The sequence below is a fragment of the Pseudonaja textilis genome, chromosome 1, assembly GCF_049901715.1.
Source record: "Pseudonaja textilis isolate UNSWEBS1 chromosome 1, rPseTex1.2, whole genome shotgun sequence".
Lineage (NCBI taxonomy): Eukaryota > Metazoa > Chordata > Lepidosauria > Squamata > Elapidae > Pseudonaja > Pseudonaja textilis.
Window position 1 is genome coordinate 61,806,319 of NC_141990.1, and position 20,921 is coordinate 61,827,239.

Below are 20,921 nucleotides of genomic sequence, written 5' to 3' on the forward strand. Positions count from 1 at the left end.
ATCTTTTGTGACATTTACTGCATCATTTTCAATGGGCCTTCCTTTTTTCTTTCTTGATGTTTACTTTCAAGAATAATTGCATGTCATTTATTTTTTACTGTACCAAGTCTCACCTCTGTCGACTTCAAGGTAAGGGATGTATTTATTAGGTAAGGAATACCTTGTCTCCTTACAGAATTTACAAAGGATTTAGGTAACCCCATTTTCTGTTTGTAATTTTCATTTGTTTTCTACTGCTTCTTTCATTTATTTCCCCAATGCCTCCCCCCGCCCCCCCGAAGCCTATTCTAACAGGACATTAATGAATAAATCAGAGAGGCCAGACTTGAAGGACTATAAGATGTCTCACCCTACTGTAAGGCTCAATAGAAAAACAATGGCACATAGTTATCCTAAACATCTAAAGAAATTAAGGAAAACATATTGGAAATTATAAATGTCAGAAAGGACCTGGAGTCTGATAAACTAGCGGGGTATATATGGTTTCTGCTCAGAAACATAGAAACAATTCCATATAATAAAATAGCACTTGAGGCCTTTAACCCTCTGACTCTGATCAAAACGCCAGATACTCTTGGGATGAAGAGTACCTCTCTTACCTCTCACCTAGTTTTAAAATTCATCTTTAAAAACACATTTCCTGAGTTAGTTTCAATCTGAAATTTTCTAAAAGATTGTAGTTCACACATGTTCATTCAACTGTAAAAACAACTGGGGCTTTCCAGGCATTTGCATATTTTCGGAACAGGTTAATTAAGGGTGAGATATAATAAAACAACTCTAAAAGTAATTTGTTCCTTCTGGTCTTTCTGTCAATGATCTGAGCTTGAACACCTTTCACTAAGAATTGGCAAAGTCATAAATAAAATACTGTTCATTTTGTGCATGTATGTATGTAGGTGTGTATATACACATACGTACATATACACACACATTTATATATACTGTGTGTATGTATATATATATATATATATATATATATATATATATATATATATATATATATATATAAATTAAATTATAAATTATATAAATTATAAATTATATAATTTATATATATAATAAAAATTAAAAATGTTTTATATATATATATATATATATATATATATATATATGTTTTCTTAAGTTTTCGCGGGTATTTACATGTATGGTATTCAATACCCGAACAAAGCTGAATACCATACATGTAAGTACCCACGAAAACTTAGACAAAATCAGTAAGATACTACACAGACATCACATCAAGACTGCCTTCAAAACAGACAGAAAAATAGCAGCCATCCTTAGAAACCCCAAAGATAAAATTGACCTGGAAAACCAAGGCATATACGAAGTCCCCTGTGTATCATGCCCGGCCACATACATTGGACAGACCAATAGAAGAATAAGTACCCGCCTGGATGAACACAAAAATGCAGTTAAAAAGCTGGAACACACTTCCTCACTAGTCCAACACATGGGAGCCACAGGTCATAGCATCAACTTCAATGGCACCAAAACCCTAGCCACTATAGATAACCCCAGCCACAGAATCATCAGAGAAGCCATAGAGATTGAAAAAAGACCAGAAAGCATGAACAGAAGAGATGATTCCACCAGACTGTCAATCATTTGGAAGCCTGCACTCACAAACAAAAAAATCCCCACACCACAAGACAGGCAAACACCTGGGCACAAACAGATCCCCCCTGATACCTCCAGCTCAAACACACCCCAACCAGGCACCCAGATGAAACCTAGCTTCCTAACAAATGATAGCCGTCCATTTACCCGGAGCCAAGCTGCACTAAAGGCCTCCAAGGAATACAATGTTGCCAGCCAATCAAGATACAAAAAGAGCCCCAAAACAGACAAAATATATTAGAAACACCAATCAAGCAGAACACGGCAAACTCCAAGACCAATAAACACAGACCAAGACTCCCAACCAATCAGGATGAAGAAAAAACCATTCTGGCACAGCAATAGGCTGCCCCAAATTTAAATCTGAAACCACTATAAAAGTCTGACTCACAGATGAACACTATACAGAAGCCTGATGATGGCAGATGAGATTCTGCCGAAACGTTGCTACAACTTTAAAAGCACAACTGCAATGACGTGGGACAATACCCGAACAAAGCTGAATACCATATATACATACATACATACATACATATATTTGTTTTCTTAAGTTTTCGTGGGTACTTACTTGTATGGCATTCAGCTTCGTTCGGGTATTTCCCCACGTCACTGTAGTTGTGCTTTTAAAGTTGTAGAAGCCTGATTATGGCAGATGAGATTCTGCCGAAACGTTGCTACAACTTTAAAAGCACAACTACAATGACGTGGGAAAATACCCGAATGAAGCTGAATGCCATATCTATATATCTATATATCTATATCTATATCTATATCTATATATCTATATAGATAGATAGATGATAGATAGATAGATAGATAGATAGATAGATAGATAGATAGATAGATAGATCAATCTTTGGTTATTCGGGTTTTCTCCCACGTAAAATTGGAAGTATCTAGGCAACGTTTCGATGAAGTCTCATTCATTATCTTCAGGCTTGTGTCTTCGGCTCTGTGCTTCTCAGAGTAATGTGAGCTTGTAGCTGCTTCTTCCTTTTAACTGCTAGTGGGGGTGTGACTTGATTGGGTGGGGGCTTGGCTGTGTTCTGATTGGGTGGGGGTGTATTTTCATTGGTTGGGGGCCTGGCTGTGCTCTGATTGGCTGGGGTTTGGCTGTGCTCTGATTGGCTGGGGGTGTGTTCTGTTCGGGTGGGGGCTTGGTTGTGCTCAGGTTAGTCTTAGTTGCTGGGGGATTTGAGCTGGTGAGCTATGATCCTGCTGTTTGGCTTCGCATTCGTGGTCGTGCCGCATCTTCATGGCATCAGTTCGCTTCATGTATGGGTCGGAGGGGTTTGAAGCGGGTAGTAATGCAGCTGCGGTGCGGCTTCTGGTCCGTGGTCGTGTCTCATCTTCTGTGTGGGTGTGAGTCTGCTTTCTACGTGGAAGTGTAGTGGTAGCATCTTGTATGGCCCTCGTGGGTGTGGGTCTGGTGTCATTCTTCATGTTAGGTACTCGTCTGTTCATGAGGGAGGGTTTCCAAGTGGCCCTCGTGGGTGTGGGTCTGGTGTCATTCTTCATGTTAGGTACTCGTCTGTTCATGAGGGCAGGTTTCCAAATGGCTGGTAGGCGGGAGGTGTCATCTCGTTTATTCATGCTGTTTGGGTGTTTTTCTATCTCTATGGCTTCTCTGATTATTCTGTTGTTGAAGTGTTCGGTTTTGGCGATAGTTCTGATATTTTTAATTTTTAAAGTCAATCTCATGTCCTGTGGCTTTGAAGGGGTTGGACCTGCAAGAACCTCAGAACACACACACACACACACACATATATTTTTCTGAGGTTTCCGCGGGTATTTGTATGTGGATCTTTGGTTATTCGGGTTTTCTCCTGCGTAAAATTGGAAGTATTTTGGTGACGTTTTGACGAAATCTCATTCATCATCTTCAGGCTTGTGTCTTTGGCTTTGTGCTTCTTGGAGTAATGTGAGCTTGCAGCTTTTTTTTCTTTTAACTGCCAGTGGGAGTGCAGCTTGACTGGGTGGGGGCTTGGCTGTGTTCTGATTGGGTGGGGGTGTGTTCTCATTGGTTGGGGCCTGGCTGTGATCAGATTGGTTGGGAGGTTGGCTGTGTTCTGATTGGGTAGGGGTGTGTTCTGTTCAGGTGGGGGCTTGGCTGTGTTCAGGTTAGTCTTTGTTGTCGGGGGATTTGAGCTGGTGAGTATATATATATATTCATAGATTTTCACGGGTACAGGTACGTAGGTCTAGGAGTGTTCGGGTCTTTTCCCGTGTAAGGAAAAGACCCGAACTTACACGGGAAAATATCCGAACACACCTAGACCTACATATATATATATATATATATATATATATATATATATATATATATATGTGGATCTTTGGTTGTTCGGGTTTTCTCCGCGTAAGATTCAAGTATCTAGGCAACGTTTCGATGAAGTCTCATTCATCATCTTCAGGCTTCTGTCTCCGGCTCTGTGCTTTTCAGAGTAATGTGAGATTGCAGCTGCTTCCTCCTTTTAACTGCCAGTGGGGGTGGGACTTGATTGGGTGGGGGCTTGGCTGTGTTCTGATTGGGTGGGGGTGTGTTCTCATTGGTAGGGGGTTTGGTTGTGTTCTGATTGGTTGGGGGTTAGCCGTGTTCTGATTGGTTGGAGGCGTGTTCTGTTCAGGTGGGGGCTTGGCTGTGCTCCGGTTAGTCTTAGTTGCTGGGGATTTGAGCTGGTGAGTTGTGATCTTGCTGTTTGGCTTCTAGTTCGTGGTCCTGTTGCATCTTCATAGTGGGTGTCGGTTTGCTTCATGTATGGCTCGGAGGGGTTTGAAGTGGGTAGTGATGCAGCTGTAGTGCAGCTTCTGGTCCATGGTCGTGTCTCATCTTCTGAGTGGGTGAGAGTCTGTTTTCTACATGGAAGTGTGGTGGTGGCATCTTGTGTGGCTCTCATGGGTGTGGGTCTGGTGTCCTTCTTCATGTTAGGTACTCGTCTGTTCATGAGGCGGGTTTCCAAATGGCTGGAAGGCGGGAAGTGTCATCTCGTTTGTTCATGCTGTGTGGGCGTTTTTCTATCTCTATGGCTTCTCTGATTATTCTGCTGTTGAAGTGTTCGGTTTTGGCGATAGTTCTGGTGTTTTTAAAATCAATTTCATGTCCTGTGGCTTTGAGGTGTTGGACCAGGGAAGAGGTCGTTTCTTCTTTTTGATTGAGTTCTTATGTTCTTCAATGCGTGCATTTATTCTTCTGTTAGTTTGTCCAATGTATGTGGTAGGGCAGGCAGTGCAGGGATTTCGTATACTCCTTGGTTTTCTAATTCGATTTTGTCTTTGGGGTTTCTTAGGATGGTGGATATTTTTCTGTTTGTGCAGAATGCTGTTTTGATGTTGTGTTTTTGGAGGATCTTGCTGATTTTGTCTGTAGTGCCTTTTATATATGGGAGGAGGGCTTTGCCGTTTTCTTGTTCTCTGTCTTGGATTTTGGTTGGGGTTTCTTTTTGGATTAGGTGGGTAATCTTCTTTCTTTGGAATCCATTGGCTGTAAGTACGTTGGTGAGAGTGTGTAGTTCGGTTTTTTGGTGTTGTTCATCGGCTAAGCATTTTGTTCTGGAGATGAGTGTCTTGGCTCTGGAATTGATCTGTGCTGGGTGGTGGTGTGAGAGTGCATGTAGATAGCGGTTAGTGTGTGTTTTCTTCTGGTAGATGGTGTGTCCTAGGAGCCATTGGATCTTTTGTATACCAAGACATCTAGGAAGGGAAGTTGGTTGTTGGCTTCTGTTTCCATGGTGAATTGTATTTTGGGGTGTAGGCTGTTGAGGTGTGTGAGGAAGTTGTTCAGTTTTTCTTTCCCATGTGGCCAGATTATGAAGGTGTCATCTACGTATCTGAGCCAGAGTTTGGGTTTGTGGTCGTATTTTTCTAGAGCTTGTGTTTCAAAGTGTTCCATGTAGAGGTTAGCGATGACAGGTGAGAGGGGTGATCCCATGGGTGCTCCTTCTATTTGTTTGTATTTTTGTCCATTGTAGGTGAAGTATGTATTGGATAGGCAGTGGTTGGTTAGATCTAGGATGTGCTTGGGGGTTGTATTTGTTTTGGATGGCTGTCAAGGCTTCTTTTATTGGCACTTGGGTGAAGAGGGATATGACATCGAAGCTTACTAGTAGGTCGCTGGGTTGTAAGTTTTGTTTCTTTATGATCTCGATGAACTGGAATGAGTTTCTTACGTGTGAGTTGATGGATTCTGCATAAGGTTGTAGTTGTTTGGCGAGAAATTTGGCTAGGTTTTGTAGAGGTGAGCCTATGGAGCTGACTATTGGTCTGAGTGGGGTTCCTTCTTTGTGTATTTTGGGGAGACCATAAAGCTTGGGGCATCTGGATGATTTTTCTCTGGGTATGATTCGTTGCTGGATTTCTTCACTGATGGGGAGGCTTTTATTTTGGATTTGGTAGTTTTTCTAGGTAGGTGGTGGGGTCTGTCTTTAGGGGTTTGTATGTGGGGTCTTGGAGTAGGTTGGTTAGCTTGGTTTGGTAGTCAGATGTGTTCATAACCACTGTCGCATTGCCCTTGTCTGCTGGTAGGATTATTATGCTGGTGTCTTCTTTCAGGTTAAGTAGTGCAGTTTGTTCTTCTTTGGATAAGTTGCTTTTGGGTGGTTTGCTAGTGCAGAGGATGTTGGTGATTTCGAGTCTGATTTTGTTAGCATCATCAGGGTTGGTTTTGGTCAGGCTGGTTTCAACTCCACATATGATGGTTTCTGTGGGGATGTGTTTGGGAGCGACAGCAAAGTTGAATCCTTTTGAAAGGACCTTGGTTTCAGCTTCAGTGAGGATCTTGTCTGAGATGTTGTGCAATGTTTGTTTCATGTGTGGCTGTGGGGGAGGGGAGTTGGTTTCTGGCATTGTTGTAGTTTCCTGAGTTTGTTGGTGTGAGTATCTGTCTTGAGGGTGGTCTGTGTTTCGGCTCTCCAGACAGCAAGTTGTTTGGTTTGTCCCAAAGTAGAGGGTGAATCTTGTTGCTGAGTCTGAGGTGGAGTGTGAGGAGATCTTTGTTGATTTGGTCTAGGAGAAACCTTTTCGTGTGAAGTTCATTTCTAATTAGGGCCAGTTCTGTTCTTTTAAGGATGCGTTTGGTGGCTGCTGTGTTGGTGTGGAATTTCAATTGGAAGCTTGTGGGAATTAAATTTTGATCTCGGCAGTTGCATAGGAATGCAAGGTCACATAAAATGGAGGCTCTTTGGACTTCAAGTTTTTCATAAGTCCTGGTCAGATGGTGGGTTTCCTCCCGTAGAGGTGCAATATTTGTTTTCTGAGGTTCTCATGGGTATTTATATGTGGATCTTTGGTTGTTCGGGTTTTCTCCGCGTAAGATTCGAAGTATCTAGGCAACGTTTCGATGAAGTCTCATTCATCATCTTCAGGCTTCTGTCTCCGGCTCTGTGCTTTTCAGAGTAATGTGAGATTGCAGCTGCTTCCTCCTTTTAACTGCCAGTGGGGGTGGGACTTGATTGGGTGGGGGCTTGGCTGTGTTCTGATTGGGTGGGGGTGTGTTCTCATTGGTAGGGGGTTTGGTTGTGTTCTGATTGGTTGGGGGGGTTAGCCGTGTTCTGATTGGTTGGAGGCGTGTTCTGTTCAGGTGGGGGCTTGGCTGTGCTCCGGTTAGTCTTAGTTGCTGGGGGATTTGAGCTGGTGAGTTGTGATCTTGCTGTTTGGCTTCTAGTTCGTGGTCCTGTTGCATCTTCATAGTGGGTGTCGGTTTGCTTCATGTATGGCTCGGAGGGGTTTGAAGTGGGTAGTGATGCAGCTGTAGTGCAGCTTCTGGTCCATGGTCGTGTCTCATCTTCTTCCTCCTTTCAAAAGGATTCAACTTTGCTGTCGCTCCCAAACACATCCCCACAGAAACCATCATATGTGGAGTTGAAACCAGCCTGACCAAAACCAACCCTGATGATGCTAACAAAATCAGACTCGAAATCACCAACATCCTCTGCACTAGCAAACCACCCAAAAGCAACTTATCCAAAGAAGAACAAACTGCACTACTTAACCTGAAAGAAGACACCAGCATAATAATCCTACCAGCAGACAAGGGCAATGCGACAGTGGTTATGAACACATCTGACTACCAAACCAAGCTAACCAACCTACTCCAAGACCCCACATACAAATCCCCTAAAGACAGACCCCACCACCTACCTAGAAAAACTACCAAATCCAAAATAAAAGCCTCCCCCATCAGTGAAGAAATCCAGCAACGAATCATACCCAGAGAAAAATCATCCAGATGCCCCAAGCTTTATGGTCTCCCCAAAATACACAAAGAAGGAACCCCACTCAGACCAATAGTCAGCTCCATAGGCTCACCTCTACAAAACCTAGCCAAATTTCTCGCCAAACAACTACAACCTTATGCAGAATCCATCAACTCACACGTAAGAAACTCATTCCAGTTCATCGAGATCATAAAGAAACAAAACTTACAACCCAGCGACCTACTAGTAAGCTTCGATGTCATATCCTCTTCACCCAAGTGCCAATAAAAGAAGCCTTGACAGCCATCCAAAACAAATACAACCCCCAAGCACATCCTAGATCTAACCAACCACTGCCTATCCAATACATACTTCACCTACAATGGACAAAAATACAAACAAATAGAAGGAGCACCCATGGGATCACCCTCTCACCTGTCATCGCTAACCTCTACATGGAACACTTTGAAACACAAGCTCTAGAAAATACGACCACAAACCCAAACTCTGGCTCAGATACGTAGATGACACCTTCATAATCTGGCCACATGGGAAAGAAAAACTGAACAACTTCCTCACACACCTCAACAGCCTACACCCCAAAATACAATTCACCATGGAAACAGAAGCCAACAACCAACTTCCCTTCCTAGATGTCTTGGTATACAAAAGATCCAATGGCTCCCTAGGACACACCATCTACCAGAAGAAAACACACACTAACCGCTATCTACATGCACTCTCACACCACCACCCAGCACAGATCAATTCCGTAGCCAAGACACTCATCTCCAGAACAAAATGCTTAGCCGATGAACAACACCAAAAACCGAACTACACACTCTCACCAACGTACTTACAGCCAATGGATTCCAAAGAAAGAAGATTACCCACCTAATCCAAAAAGAAACCCCAACCAAAATCCAAGACAGAGAACAAGAAAACGGCAAAGCCCTCCTCCCATATATAAAAGGCACTACAGACAAAATCAGCAAGATCCTCCAAAAACACAACATCAAAACAGCATTCTGCACAAACAGAAAAATATCCACCATCCTAAGAAACCCCAAAGACAAAATCGAATTAGAAAACCAAGGAGTATACGAAATCCCCTGCACTGCCTGCCCTACCACATACATTGGACAAACTAACAGAAGAATAAATGCACGCATTGAAGAACATAAGAACTCAATCAAAAAAGAAGAAACGACCTCTTCCTGGTCCAACACCTCAAAGCCACAGGACATGAAATTGATTTTAAAAACACCAGAACTATCGCCAAAACCGAACACTTCAACAGCAGAATAATCAGAGAAGCCATAGAGATAGAAAAACGCCCACACAGCATGAACAAACGAGATGACACTTCCCGCCTTCCAGCCATTTGGAAACCCGCCCTCATGAACAGACAGTACCTAACATGAAGAAGGACACCAGACCCACACCCATGAGAGCCACACAAGATGCCACCACCACACTTCCATGTAGAAAACAGACTCTCACCCACTCAGAAGATGAGACACGACCATGGACCAGAAGCTGCACTACAGCTGCATCACTACCCACTTCAAACCCCTCCGAGCCATACATGAAGCAAACCGACACCCACTATGAAGATGCAACAGGACCACGAACTAGAAGCCAAACAGCAAGATCACAACTCACCAGCTCAAATCCCCAGCAACTAAGACTAACCGGAGCACAGCCAAGCCCCACCTGAACAGAACACGCCTCCAACCAATCAGAACACGGCTAACCCCCAACCAATCAGAACACAACCAAACCCCCTACCAATGAGAACACACCCCCACCCAATCAGAACACAGCCAAGCCCCCACCCAATCAAGTCCCACCCCACTGGCAGTTAAAAGGAGGAAGCAGCTGCAATCTCACATTACTCTGAAAAGCACAGAGCCGGAGACAGAAGCCTGAAGATGATGAATGAGACTTCATCGAAACGTTGCCTAGATACTTCGAATCTTACGCGGGAGAAAACCGAACAACCAAAGATCCACATATAAATACCCATGAGAACCTCAGAAAACAAATATATATATATATATATATATATATACACATACACACACACACACACACACACACACACACACACACATACATACATACATACAAATATACAAATATATAAATATATATGGTATTCAGCTTTGTTGAGTATTTTCCACGTCATTATAGTTGTGCTTTTAAAGCTACAACTTTAAAAGCACAACTATAATGGCGTGGGAAAATACCAACAAAGCTGAATATCCATACATGTAATACCCACGAAAACTTAAGAAAACAAATATATATATATATAATCACAGTTTTAATTTTTGTCAGAGTTTATATTCCAGACTGCCACATTTGACAGTAGGAAAGGAACAGAGAATAGGTAATGTAAATGAAGGATGATCCTGAAAAAAAAAATCAGCAACATAGTACAGGTAGTCCTTGCTCAACAACTAGTTGCTTAGCAGCTAAAAGTTACAAGAACCTTTACAACTTACAACCTGTTTTTGAAGTTGTGATGGTTGCATTCCCTCTTCTGCATTGGGTGCTTGGCAACCGGTTGGCATTTATGGCCATTTGCAGCATTTTTGGTCATGTGACTGTAATTTTTGGTCTTTCTTGCCAGTTTCTGGTGTTTACTTTTGTTTTCCAGCAAAAAAATGCCCATTTGTGAAAACTGATTTATTTAACTGCAAAAAAGGTGCTTAGAGTTTGTGGAGATCTGGATGGAGGAGGACAGGCTTCAACTTAATTCTGGAAAAACTGACTGGCTCTAGGTTTTAAGGCCCTCAGTCCTGGAGATTTCCCATCTTTAGTTTTGAAGGAGGACAAACGTCTCCATTCAGAATTGGTGTGCAACTTGGGTGGTTTTCCTACTCTCACAGATTTTATTCAAAAGCAGGGGGTAGCCACACTAGGTGGGCTTTTACACATCTAGTACACCTGTTGCATCTTTCCCTGGACCAGGAAGCCTGGCTCATGGTGAATCATATCTTAGCTATCTCCCATTTAAATTAGAAAAATGCCCTCTACATTGAGCTGAGCATTCAGAAGCTTCAGGTGGTCCAGAATACTAGTGTGTGCCCACACACCAGCATTCTGGACCATCTGAAGTTTCTGACCACTCTTGATATTCTCATAGAACGTGTAGCTTCATGAGTGCACTGGCTCCCAGTAGGTTTCCAGATGATTACCATTTATTCTATTCTATATGGCATAAGAGCAGGCTATTTCTGGGACCATCTTTCCTCCATTCTCTAAGCTTAACAGGAAGACCATGTTTCAGAACCCCTCCATTCAATAATGCCATCATGGATCTGGCAGTTGTGCCTTCTCTATAGCTGAACCCACTGAGATCCAGAGGGCCCCAACCGTGCTATAGCCTTTCATAAATCTCTGAAGACTTATCTTGTTTCTCCACACTTTTAGGACAGGCAGATAGGTCAGCTTTGTGAATACTATGATTTTGTTCTGGGGGTTGTTTAACTGGGGCACCATTTTATACGATTATGATGGTTTTTAATCTTTGTACACCTGCCAGATTCAGTGTTGTAAGATGGATGGCAATATAAATAATTTAAATAAATAATGAAGCAAATTTTTATCAGATGGGTATATGCAATCTTAAACACCACGTGCAATGCTAATGATCAGCCCTGCTTATTTCCTTTTTTTTGCAGTAGCTTCCTTAGCAGGTTCAGTTGGAAGTAATCCTACTGCAAAACAATTGCAGCTTTCATAGATTTACTAGGATAAAGGTCTACAGCAGCACATGATCAAATAACAAATAAATAGCATTCAGAGAGAAATTCCATAAAATCATGGAAGCAATTGTTATCACAAGAAGCCTTAAAAAATGTAAAAAAATAATAGTGCTCCAGATAAAATGGCTCAAATAGAAAAGATTTTAAGATGGTGGCTAAAAAAAAGGGGAGGACGCTACAAATATGAGACCCATAGCCAAGAAGATTCTTTTTCCATTGTCTTCTTAATTTCAAATGGGAATAGATTTGGAGAAGACCTGTTGATCATGCCTGAATGTTTGTCAGATTCATACAGCAGACAGCAGTAATTCATCCAGCAGATCCCAAATTCTTTGAGTTTTATAGGCCTGACCAGTAACTGAATGGAACAAAAACCAAACGTTCTATTTAAAAATATCACTGTTGCGGTTCCAGTCTAGCAATGGCCATTGGCGCTACCAAAAGTAAGTGACAAATGTTTAATGATGTCAGTTAAAATTAATTTTAGTCATCTTGTTAAAAAATTATTAGAGCAACAGGTTTTCTATGACCAGGAGAAGACAGAGACTTCATTGGCAAAATGTCTGGATGTCACAAGGGCAGCTAAGCTCTCCAATGATTGAACTAATCCTTTAAGCTGGGACTCTTTCCTTTACGCATGGAATCCTGAACCCCAACTACTTCTCCCATTAGACCAAATGAAAACCAAACAGCCCAGTTGAATGTTAGATAAGTATAGACAGTGAACTGGGACCAAACACCCTACTTTCACTGCTCCAGGAATTGATTTCATTGCATCTAAACTGTACAGCTCTCCAAAACACAGTATTGCCTTGCTGGTTGTCCTTCAGCAATCATCCTGGGGAGGTGAATTGTACATTGGATCAGTGGTGGGATTCAATTTTTTTTTACTATAGGTTCTATGGGCATGGCTTGGTGGGCGTGATGCGGTTTGGTGGGTGTAGCTTGGTGGACGTGGCAGGGGAAGGTTACTGCAATATCCCCTCCCTCTCCCCATCCCACTAACCTGCTTACCAGCTCCATTCTCCTGCGCAGGGCAACAAAAGAAGACCCAGCCAATCAGCTGGGACTTGGGAGACAGAGAATAGGTGTGGGGGTGGGGCCAGTCAGAGATGGTATTTGTTGTTTCTCCAAATTACTTAAAATTTCTGCTACCAATTCTCCAGAACTAGTCATAACCTGCTGCATAGCTCTCCAAAGCACAGTATTGCTTTGCTGGTTGTCCTTCAGTCATCACCCTGGGGAGGTGAATTGTTCATTGGCTGCCATGATCACCCATTACTAAGGCACTACTTAATGGCACAGGGAAAACATCCAAGGAAGGGTCTGAATAGTGTGGTAGAGACTATTGGAGCAACAGGTGTAGGGAGAGAGCTGGATAGTGCTCCTGTTTCAAATATTATTCCTTCACCTAACTCAGCTGGCTGTTTCTAACAAGAGCACATGATAAATATCCTATTTTTATTTTACCACTTTGCTAACGAGAAGATTCTTCCTTGATCCGAAAAGCATTCCGCATTCTAGCTGTGGTTCAAAATTTCAGAAGAGATAAAGCAAGCTTTTAATCTTGGAACATACTGTATTAAAATAAATTACAATTACAAGATGCAATTGTTCCAATCAAGTTTATAAGAGATTGTGATCTGGACTGATCTCTCAACCCAATATTTTTCTGTTGCTTAATTTGACATCATAAAAACAAAACAAGGTATAGCTTTCCCAACACAACTTCCATAAAAATATGTGAACATATAAAACAATTCCAGTGTAAACCAAACAATAATCAAATCAAACTAAAGACCAGCAGGGTTTTCTAAAGATCTTTCAGAGGCATTTCAGATCAACAACACCAAAACTTTATTAGGAATAAGCTGCTGAGAAAATTGTTTTTTTAAAATACTTGTTTGAAAGTCTATACATAAAGCAGATACAAGAGAACTTCATAATTGAGAAGGCCCAGTCTATAATGACTATCGGTCTATTTGATTTTGATGGTAGATCTCTGGATAGGACCTCTGAGACTGTTTTGAATATAGATGAAGGAAGTCCTTAAAGCAAAGTCTGGCTACACTTTTTAAAGCTTAAATTTGATTACCAGTCATTAAATTGGGCTAAAAATATACAAATGATCAACTCAGGTTTACAGTATGGTACTGTATTATGTATCCATACCACGAAAATATTACGAGTACCTCCATAGTACATCAGCAGAAATTTCTGAATAATCCTCAAGTAGCACTGCAGAAGGCATATTAATCTTACCGTCAGCAGATTAATTAAATCCATATTTGGCTCCAGATGGTGGGTTGCAGTCTGCAGGGCTACCAGCTCACTCAAAGTGACTGAAAGCTGCTGCATTTTCACAAGGTTGACTTTGTCCTCATTGATCCAGTCTGGAAAAACTACATGAACTGCTATTAGATCCTTCAAGTGGACTCCTAAGATGGGGATTTTGAAGTTGACACAGTCTGCAAATGTTTTGCGGTAGTTGCAGTAGTTTCCATTGGAAGAGACCAGTTCAGTCATTTCATCCCAATCCTGCAAAGGAGGCAAGAACCAGCAAGAATCAGCAAGAACATTCTTGGTTTTGTTTTGATTAAGAGGGAATTTAGAAAAATTACACCGGAGACTAGAAATCTACCTTTTTTTGTAAAGGGAATCATTATCCAATTGCAAAAATAAGCCAGATGATTGATTCCTGTATATATTTGATGAAGAGCCATAGTTCTATGTATGAATACATAAACTGCTTTTAAAAAATCCAAGTTTAGAAAACTTTACATTTTTTTTAAAAAAAGACATCCCCTATGATCCTGGTAATATCCTGCCAGTAATTAAATCAGATGGACCAATGGTTGATTCATATGATTCAGGATAAGAATTATTTCATTATTTCGTATTTTCAATCTCCCTTACTTCAGTGGAAAAAAAGTATATGATATTTAAAAAATCATTTGTAGTGGTACATTTTTCTCTATGTAGAAATGAAATGTGAATTTACTCTCACACCTTGGTAACTTCTGAAGAAAGATAAGAATGAGTTTCTTTCAGACGTGAAATAGAACTGTGACTTAGGCCTCCTACAACAGCCATCAGTGTATTGAAATTTTGAAGCTGAAGAAGTTTCTGTGGAGAGATTCAAACATTTTTGTTAAAAGGTTATATTATTCATTATTCATCTGAACCAAACTTGGGAACTTCAATTGAAGATGTGTGGACTTCAATACTCAGAATTCCCTGGCAATTATTAAAATTCTCAGCCTTGGGAAACCCTGATCTAGACCAAATGTATGGTTTCAGAACAGAAGAATCTAAATAAATTACCTCCATATGGTGAAATCACACAATTTTATTGTAATGGGATACGAGACCAATGGGATTGTGACTGAGGAGTGTTATTTCAAAACCAAATGTCAAAATTTATGTGTTAAAATGTCATTCAGCAGTTTATATTTGAAATTTGAGTACAGATAGAGATGTCAATAAATCCATAAATTAAAAATATTTTTAATAAAGATAATGATTAAAAACGAAAGAAAAATTCCATTACAAGCTTAAATATTGTTTGGAATTTATTTATTTCAAGAGTCAAGTCCATAACTCTAATATATTTATAGACAGTAATAAAGTTAGATCTACTGACCAAATTTTTCACACTGAATCAATATCATTTATAAATGTTCCCGTTACACATATTCATAGGAATTTGCTTATAAACCACAATGATGAAAAAAAGAAGTAATGTAGAAATGTATGTGGCAACATCACGATGCACTCTTCACCTTTTGGTACTTGTGTCCTGATATTGAACACAAGTGTAGAAGTCACACTTTTGTTCCTTTGTTCCCTTTGTTGAAGAGACTGGTGTGCACAATTTATTAGAAAGTTTTTTTTTTATGTCTTTACACTTTTCATTTGGAACCTGATTGATAAGCACAATGATTTACACCCCTTGCTCTTGTGACATTCTACCTGTGACATTTGTGGAACTGCTACGTGAAACGTCTACTAGCAGGGCCACCCATAAATCAATCAAAAGGGTATTGCAAGATGATGATCTAGAGCAGAGCTGTCAAACTCCCAGCCCATGGGCCAGATGTATCATGCACTGGCCATACCCACGGCCAGTATAGTGAAGGGGAAAAAAGTCCTGATGTGTCACGTGATGCTGCCGAACAGCATGAGTTTGTCACCCCTGATCTAGAGTAAACTCCCATCATCAGAAAGATTCCAGATAGATCCTCAGATTCAATCCTTTCTCATTTTGGAACATGATAAGATTGGTCTGCAGTGAGGAAAGTAGCTTGTACGATACACATAAAAGTACACTCAGCACATTTCTGAAAAATGGTTCACCCTCTCTTTTTATATAGTCTTTTTTTTAATCATCAGGTAACATAGTGAAGATCATCAAGACCAGAATTAAATGTATGCTTTGCCTTTTATTGATTTTTCCCAATGGCATCCAATAACAATATTCTACTGCTCTTATTTTTAGTATTATTTTTAGAGAAGTTGGCACGTCACAAAACAAAGCAACAATATATGACTTCATCTTCTAGAAAATGGTGGGCAGTGGTTGCCCAGTGCTTTGCTTGGACATTTGCCAACCGCCCTCAAAAGAATAAAAATAAGCAGAGATAAAGAGAATATCCTATTGGATACGATCCTAGACAGGTGTCAAATAGCTTTCTGAAAATTGATGCTTTGTTTATTTATAAAATTTATATGCCACCCATCTCACTATTGAAGCAACTCTGGGCCGCTTACAAAATGAACCTTATAAACCTAACATTTTGTAACAGGGTAAATCCTGCCTAGCAGCCAATTTTTTGACAGGGCCTACAACATGTTTTTGAAATTCCATATATATATATATGCCCAATAGCCTCCAAGTGTTAGGGATTTCTCCTCTAAGAGAGTAAATTAAATATGAAATAGTTTAAAACATTAAATTTACAGATACTTTTTAAACCTGCATTTTATTCCATTTTATTCCACGGGATTAAATCAGGCTCCAACAAGCATAAAATTACCTGTGCAACATTGATGAATTTTGTGATAACTTCTGCTCTTTGTTGAGGAGTTGGTTTGCTCAGAACCATCAATTGGACCCACTTTGAGATGCCATTAAATAAAGCAATTGATCTTTCCAGAGTCGGATTGTTCTCCAGGCAACCATGGATCACATAACTCTGATAATCTGTAAACTAGTTAAAGGGAGGAGTTTCACTCTCATGTGCTTATCTCAAATCATATTAATGCATTCCCAAGATGGTGCCCTCCAGTTTTTCTTGGAAAGCAAATCCAAGAATTCCCATATTTGCTACAAAAGCTCTATTTCTTAGATGCCCTCATCCAAAGGAAAATATTTTGAGTGTGTGCAGTTTAATTATTGTTAATGTAATAATAATCATTGTCATGATTAAATATTGACCCTCTTTCACTCATATTTTTTCCAGCAGTATTCAGAACTTGATTTCAGAAGCAGTTCTATATAGTGGGATAATTAGCAAGCTAAACTTATTTGCATATGTTTTGCATGTAATCTGGTAACTGCAAAGATGATTCCAAACATACTCATACTTGGATGTATGAAATAAACATCCAGAGTTAAACATTCTTTATTTCAGCTGCTGATAATAAATTGATGAAGGATGTATTGCTAATGATTATACTTTCTTTGGATGAGAACATGTTGGATTTTTGGAGTATCTTTTATAATATTGGCTTTACTTACAAACTTAGAGACAAAGCATAAGTGGAATCAGATTGACAGTTTTGCAAAATGTAAGCTTTTACAGATTACACTGGTAGTTTAATTCAAATTTTGTAAGAATCTGTCATCTGTTTGCCCCATGGTTGTTGTTTTCCATACAGAAGCTGCTAAACACATCAGCTCACCCAGTAGCCATTTACCATTTAGGAATGGTTAGTAAATAATCATTCACAGAGCAAACGAGAAGCGCTATTAAGAAATATTCTGTCCTAGGAAGGCAAATCCATAAAAAATGCCTCTGTCTTAAATAGACAGGAACTCTCAATAGTATTTATGGCATCCTAATTGATAATCAATGGTACAAAAATTAATTTGTTCTGCTTAAAAAGATTCTGTTTGATTTGGTTAATAATTTATCCCTGATACTTCATACATGCAATGAAGAAATTATCTCTTGATGCTACAGTAAACAGGTAGTAAGAATGCATGCATGAATTAGCATTGGGACTTGATATAACATTTAACGGAACCTTCGTCATAAGGTCAGATTCATAGTTATGAGCACTTTTTGCCATGAATTCAAAGTAGTATGAGAAATTATAAAATTCTTACAGAGATCCTTCGGAAAGATTTATACTCCAAAAAAGTGAGATGCTCTGCTAATTCAATGGGTTCCAAATGATCAAATAATAGGCAAGCTTTTCCTTTCTTGGATGTTTTTTTCCTCTGTGTGATTCTTCTCATCCAATCATAAGAGGGTCTGTTAAAAAAAGAAAGAACATAGAGCCTGATTTGATCTGATGCCCCAGAAGAAAACAATGGCCATTGTCAAGCCATATAAAGAAGAAGACTTCCATGTTCTTTTTTGATGTAAAGTCAGATAGAAGACTTTAAAATCTTCATATACTATAAGGATAGTTGAGATAGTGTGCTGAGACAAGTAGAGATAGTCCTCAACTTACAACAGTTCCTTTAGTGACCATTCAAAGTTACAATGGCACTGAAAAAGTGACTTATGACTCAATTGTCACACTTAAACCATTGCAAGATCCCCATTGCTATATGGTCAAAATTCAGATGCTTGGCAGCTGATTCATATTTATGACATTTGCAGTGCCTTGGGGTCATGTGATCAGATTCTTTATTTTTATTTTATTTTGTCAATTGCTTACAAGATAATAGGTATAAGTATAGACATAGTTATAAATTCATGAAATGGGTACATATAAGAAAAATAAAAAGAAGCAAAATTCTGCAACCTTCTGACAAGGAAAATCAATGGGGAAGCCAGATTCACTTAACAACTGTGTTACTAACTTAACAACTGCAGTAATTCACTTAACAACTGTGGAAAAAAGGTCATAAAATGGGGCAAAATTCACTTAACAAATGTTTCACTTAGCAACAGAACTTTTTGGGCTGAATTGTGGTAGTAAGTTGAGGACTACTTGTATAAAATATAAGCCGAGGTCTGTGGATCAAAGCAAAAGTACAACTGATCTAGCAAAGGCTACCCAGCCAAGTGCTTCTAGGAAATATAAAAATAAACCATTAATGTAACAGTCCTTTTTCTATTTCCAGAAGCAATTATTTAGATTGCTATTACTTCTGGAATGGGAGACCCCCTCTGTTCACTGTTATTAGCCTTGGTTTTTCTTTCTTTCTTACAAGGATATCTCAAAACAATTCCATAACCCACAATCATAGAAAACTAACCTCAGGCATGCTGGTTTGGAATGATGGAAGTTAATATCCAAAGCATTAAGAGAGTATATCATCTTAAAGGCTAAAGGCTCACTTACTCTTATCAGGATAGATGATTTCTATATATGTTTTCCAAGTTTTTTCCCCAGAAACATTTTTCAAGACTGTGAAATCAGTCTGGAACGTGAGATAATTATATTGATCTAGTGTGTGCTGCCTCAAAATACTATATATTTTGAAATCTTTATAGAGCAATCTTTCATATTGGGTGAACATTAACAATATGTACAAAAATTAAACAGAGGGACACAGAGAGGCATTTTAGTGTAGTCAGTACTTAGGATCTAGAACTGTGAACGGCAACATTTAACAGTAGAGTCACGATCTAATTAATACCTTAGACACTTGATATTTTTTTAAAAAAATGGGAGTTGTTTCCAAGACTGGGAAAAGTATACCTCACATTCTGAGGTTATACTGCAGTATCTTCTGCACATCTGGGGACGTGTTGCCTGAAAAGTTCTCCTTTTTTTCTTTTCAGGACTTTGATATGACTATAGAAGGCTAGCCATATACTTTATTATCAGGACTGATAACTGCCAATCCATTAGACTATTACAGGGGTGTCAAACTCAAGGCCTGGAGGCCAGATCAGGCCTGAGGGGTGCTTAGATTTTGACCCGTGGGGCTGGCCTGCAAACAGCGAAGGCCCGACCTGCAGTGCCTCTGCCAACAAAAATGGAGCTGCATGCGGCCCTCCCAAGGGCCATTTTTGCTGGCAGAAGGTTTCAGGAGGCCATTGCAGCCAAAAATGGAACTCCTGAGGTCCACGGGTGGCACTCCCAAGCTCTCTTTTTGCTGGCAGAGGGTTGCAGGAGGCTGTCACAGCTGAAAACAGAACTCGCAAGGGTTGTGGCTCACAAGGTGGCACTCCCAAGCTCTGTCTTCGCTGGCAGAGGGTTTCAGAAGGCCATCATAGCCGAAAACAGAGCTCAGGAGCCTGTTTTTCGCTGGCAGAGCACTCAGGAGCCCATGAGCATGCACATGGCCAGGGTGGGTGTGGTCAGCTCAACATTACTGACCACACCTACCCTGGCCACACCTACCCTGGCCCCACAAGATCAAACACAACCTTGATGTGCCCCTCAATGAAATAGAGTTTGACACCCCTGGACTATTAGGAAAGCACTATACTTCTGAGGAATATAGTAACAATTCCTAAAATTTAATTGCATCACTGCAATTGCATCAATTGGGAATAAAACCTACCTACAGCCATAATGTCAATTCATTCTTTAAAGTAGCATTTCAATCTTGTTATATCTATATAACATAAAATAACTTGTTTGTTTTGAAAATTATACATAGTATACTATATATAATTATATATGTCCCATACACACACACACACACACACACACATTCCAAACAAAATATTTTATGTTATATAGATTGATAATAATAACTCATACTCTCTTTCCACTTATCTAAAGAGGCAGCTATTACATAATTCTTCATCATTACTAATAGTTTTACATGACTGATATTATTACTTTGGTAGTTAGCATTTGATGTGAAGATTATTAAACCTTTCATATAACATAATAAAACAGGGCATTCAAATATGTCACACCAATTCATTTTTGCTTCTTTAGAATGCTGTTGAGAATCCTAGTTTAATAATGGTACTTCACAAGTGATAATCCTTACATGCTAGAAATGTCAATAAGGTGTATATGTTCTTCATAACCTAGATGGCAAGCTAATTCTTGAAACTCCTCAATCAGATGAACCAAACCAAGATCCAGATTAAATTCTGCAGGAAATTCCAAAATCCAGTACCTGAAATTGTTAACCCAAGAATTAATGATATATCAGCCATGGATTTCTTACACTATGTATTAACAA

At 39.7% G+C, this 20,921-nt stretch overlaps 1 protein-coding gene across 1 annotated transcript in view; it reads right to left on the reverse strand.

The window, feature by feature from the left end:
• The window catches only part of RASGRP3 (RAS guanyl releasing protein 3), a 36,040-nt gene that overhangs the window by 13,389 nt on the left and 1,730 nt on the right, over positions 1-20,921 (reverse strand). The window contains exons 2-6 of the mRNA XM_026695528.2: positions 20,724-20,855; positions 17,922-18,069; positions 16,627-16,800; positions 14,600-14,716; positions 13,853-14,128 (exon numbers count right to left, since the gene is read on the reverse strand). Of these exons, the coding sequence (XP_026551313.2) occupies positions 13,853-14,128; positions 14,600-14,716; positions 16,627-16,800; positions 17,922-18,069; positions 20,724-20,855 (847 nt within the window). The remainder of the gene's footprint in view (positions 1-13,852; positions 14,129-14,599; positions 14,717-16,626; positions 16,801-17,921; positions 18,070-20,723; positions 20,856-20,921) is intronic.